This window comes from Charadrius vociferus, unplaced genomic scaffold (assembly GCF_000708025.1).
Source record: "Charadrius vociferus isolate BGI_N301 unplaced genomic scaffold, ASM70802v2 scaffold398, whole genome shotgun sequence".
Taxonomy (NCBI): Eukaryota; Metazoa; Chordata; class Aves; order Charadriiformes; family Charadriidae; genus Charadrius; species Charadrius vociferus.
This window is the reverse complement of record NW_009649571.1, coordinates 381011-384454: the sequence shown is the minus strand read 5'-3', so window position 1 is coordinate 384454 and position 3444 is coordinate 381011. Positions and strand designations below refer to the sequence as shown.

General features: G+C 65.1%; 1 protein-coding gene across 1 annotated transcript in view; it reads left to right on the top strand.

Annotated features, from left to right (window-relative positions):
* The first annotated feature begins 691 nt into the window (after positions 1–691).
* The window catches only part of C8G (complement component 8, gamma polypeptide), a 4187-nt gene continuing 1434 nt past the window's right edge, over positions 692–3444 (top strand). Inside the window, exons 1-6 of the mRNA XM_009890303.1 lie at positions 692–764; positions 849–981; positions 1684–1754; positions 2062–2169; positions 2454–2555; positions 2877–2915. Of these exons, the coding sequence (XP_009888605.1) occupies positions 692–764; positions 849–981; positions 1684–1754; positions 2062–2169; positions 2454–2555; positions 2877–2915 (526 nt within the window). The remainder of the gene's footprint in view (positions 765–848; positions 982–1683; positions 1755–2061; positions 2170–2453; positions 2556–2876; positions 2916–3444) is intronic.

Sequence of the window (3444 nt, the reverse complement as noted above, 5' to 3'; positions counted from 1 at the left end):
GGAGGAGCTCAGCTTCCCCCAGGTGAGGGGCCGGAGGGGCACCCGGCCATCGCCCCCATCGGGACTGGGGCCCAGCCCTGCTCGGGGGGCACAGGGAGGTGGGGGTGGGGCTGCAGCGCATCCCCCTGTGTGTCCCCCTCCAGCTCTGACCCTGCAGTGTACCCCCTCAGACCTGCCCTTGCAGCCCGTCCCCCAGCCTGAGCCCTCCTGGTGCACCTCCAGGCCCCAGCCAGGGCTTGGAGCACCGGCCCAGCTCGGCCACCCAGTGCTGCCCGCAGAGCTGCCTCATGGGGCAGGCCAGGGGCCGAAGCCCCACCAGGGCCCCCCTGCCCTGGCCTGCTGCTGTCCAGCCGGAGCCCCGGATCCTGCAACGCCCACCATCTTCAAACCTAGGGGCAGTGCAGCTGTTCTGGGTTTGGGGTTAGGCACTGGTGTCCCCCCAGCGGTGCTGGGCATGGCCTCCAGCCGGCGCTGCAGGTTCTGAGCTGACACCGTGGGGTGGTGGCATGGGAGTGGGGTGTTTGCCTACCACACATCTGGGGCTGCACTGGGGTGCTCACAGCCTCCCTGCACTGCCGGGGGATGCCTCAGACACCCCCTCCCCACAGCCCCCCTGCTCCAGCCTGTCCCCATGCCAGGCTCCTATCTGTCCTGCTTTGTCACACCCGCTGGTTCCTCGTGCCCTGTGGGCATGCCAAGGGGCCAGGCTGGGGGCAGAGATGCCAAGTCAGGGGAGACAGCACAGAAGAAGGGTGCTCTGGGTGGTGGGTTCTCGGGGCAGTGGGGCGGTGGCACCCTGAGGCAGTGACTTGGCAGACGGTGCCACCCCCATGCCATACAGCTTGCAGGGAGGGGGTTCCTGGTCGGCATGGCCTCCTGCTGCAGCTACCTGGCAGAGCAGAGCCACCGGCTGGAGGCCACAGCGGTGACGGTGACCGTCCTGGGTGGGCAGAGCCTGGCCATCAGCACCTTCAGGAAGCTGTGAGTGATGCCGGCTACTGGGGCCACAGGCAGGGACAGGGACACTTTGGGCAGGTCGGAGCAGGGCTGGTGCCCTGGGATGGGGACGCTGGATGGGACAGGGACGCTGAAGCAGGTTGGAGCAGAACCAGTGCTCTGGCCATGGGCCCTAAGGAGGAGAGAGCTGCCTTGGAGCAAAGTGTGGGTGGGATGTTTTGTGGTAGAAGCCCTGCCACAGCAGGCTGGCACCCTGTCACCCACATGGTCACTAGCCCGGGGTAGGCTTGGGCTGCACAGGCTGGGCAGGGTTGGGGGCAGCCCGGCTGGGGAAACAGGCACCGATCGGGCACATGGTCACTCCATGAGCGACCAGCCAGGGCCCCGCTCTCAGGGCCAGCCCAGCGGCAGCAGGGCTGAGGAGGGGGATCTTCCGTCCATCTGTGGGCACTTCCCCGCTGCCTGGGGCGGGTAGTCTGAGGGGCTGAGCCAGGCTCAGAGCTGCAGGGAGGGGACAGGGACCTCTCAGGCTCAGCAAGATTTCGGGCTCTGTGTCTCTCACTGTGGCTCCACGGTGCTCTGGGATATCTCTTTCCAGCATCTCCCCAGGGAGAAAGCAGTCTCAAGAAAACAGACACTGTGTGTGCCCTGGCAAGTGGGGCGGGTGGGGGCCCGGGTTGGATCCTCCTCAGCCTGTGCCGACAACCTTTTCCTCTTCCCATACAGGGATGGGATGTGCTGGGAAATCAGGCAGCGCTACCTCCCTGCCCAGGCCCACGGACGCTTCCTCCTGAAGGGTGAGGGAGGCTGGGCTGGGGTGGCGTGGGGACTGCAGGCACCGTGGAGCTGGAGCCCCCCACTCCTGCTCTCAGCAGGGCTTTGGTACCAGTGCCCTCCCAGTATCCCACCTCTGGGGTCTCAAAGTGCCCCAGTGCTGAATGCTATCACGGTGGTAGGGAATGGCACCCTGTGGGGCTGCACCCGCTCTGGCCCTGATTTTCACCCCTTGTACACCCACTCATGGTGAAATGAGGCCCCTGGACAGTACTGGGGCTAACCAGGGTTAACCAGGGCTAACCGGGGCTGCCCCTCTGTCTTTCCCAGGCCGTGGCTATGGCAGCAAAGTGGATGTGGTGGTGGGTGAGACGGACCACAGCACCTACGCCATCCTCTATTACCAGAAGGGCCAGAACATCTCAGTCAAGCTCTATGGTGGGTTGGTGCTCGGGCACTTGGGCAGCAGAGGGGTGGGAAACCGGTGCTGCGCTCAGGGGATGCCCGCCAGAGCCACAGAGAACCCTGAGGTAGGGATAGGGTCTCTCCATGGGGGCCAGTCCCCCAATGGAGGGTTTTGGCCCCAAACACTGTGGAGGGAGGAGCCTGTAACCAGCTTCTCTGAGCTGAAAGACCCTTTGGCCCCAAGCCTTGCCGTGGGGGGCACGGGAGGCTTTGGGGCAGAGCTCAAGGTTGGTGATGGCATCTCCCTCCCTGTGCAGGACGGACCAGCCAGGTCAGCGACGCCATTGTGGACAAGTTCAAGCAGCGTGTCAGGGCTGTGGGCCTGAGCGAAGATGTGACCTACTACTTCCCCCCATATGGTGGGTGGCACACGGTCCCCTGGGAGCAGGGGGCACCCATGACGAGGGCTGTGCCCAGGAGGGGCCTGGCAGCAGGGGCTGGGGTCCAGCCCTTCCAGCGTGGGGAGGGGAAGGCACATCCACACAGGTTTGTGCAGCTTGTGGCCCCATGTCACCCGCAGTAGGGGCACGTGTGGGGTCTGTCCCCATGCTGTGGCTACCCCAGGGACAAGGATGCAAGATGCAAGGACTAGGCTGTGTCCCACAGTGTCCCTGGGGTGCAGGGCTGGGGGCTCACGGGTGCCCAGGCAGGATGACCGCCCCAGGCTCTCTCTCTTGCAGGGTTTTGCGACTCTGCAGATGAGTTTCACATCCTTGACGGTGAGTTGCGGATCCTGGGCGATGCGCTGGGTCTCCCCCATGAGTCAGGCTTGGCCCCACCTTGGGCACCACATGGGTTCTCCCTGCCCTGGCTGTGGGCTGGGCACTGGGCTGGACCCACACCACACCAAGGCCGTGTGGTCCTGTCCCAGGGGCACAGGGGGGCTGGGCTGGCGTGGGGGGTCCATGCCAGACCATCCCCCAGAACAGGGTCCCTCCATGCCCTTGTGTGGGGTGAGGAGGTGGCAGACCATCACCCAGGATGGGCATCAGATGCCCTCTGGCAAAGGAAAGCCCTGCTTGCCCCCCACATGGGTTAGGCTGGACTTAGTGGGGTCTATATTGGTGTTTCTGGGGGTGGGGGCTGGTGTGAGATGGGGTGTCCTGGGACAGTGATGTCCCAGGGTGAGGGCTGGGGTCCCCAGGGACAGCTCCACCACTTGTCATTGGTGCTTGGGGAGGCAGAGGTGGGTCTCCAGCCCTGGTGCTGGGCTCAGGCATCTCCCCAGACCCTCAGCACTTCTCTTTC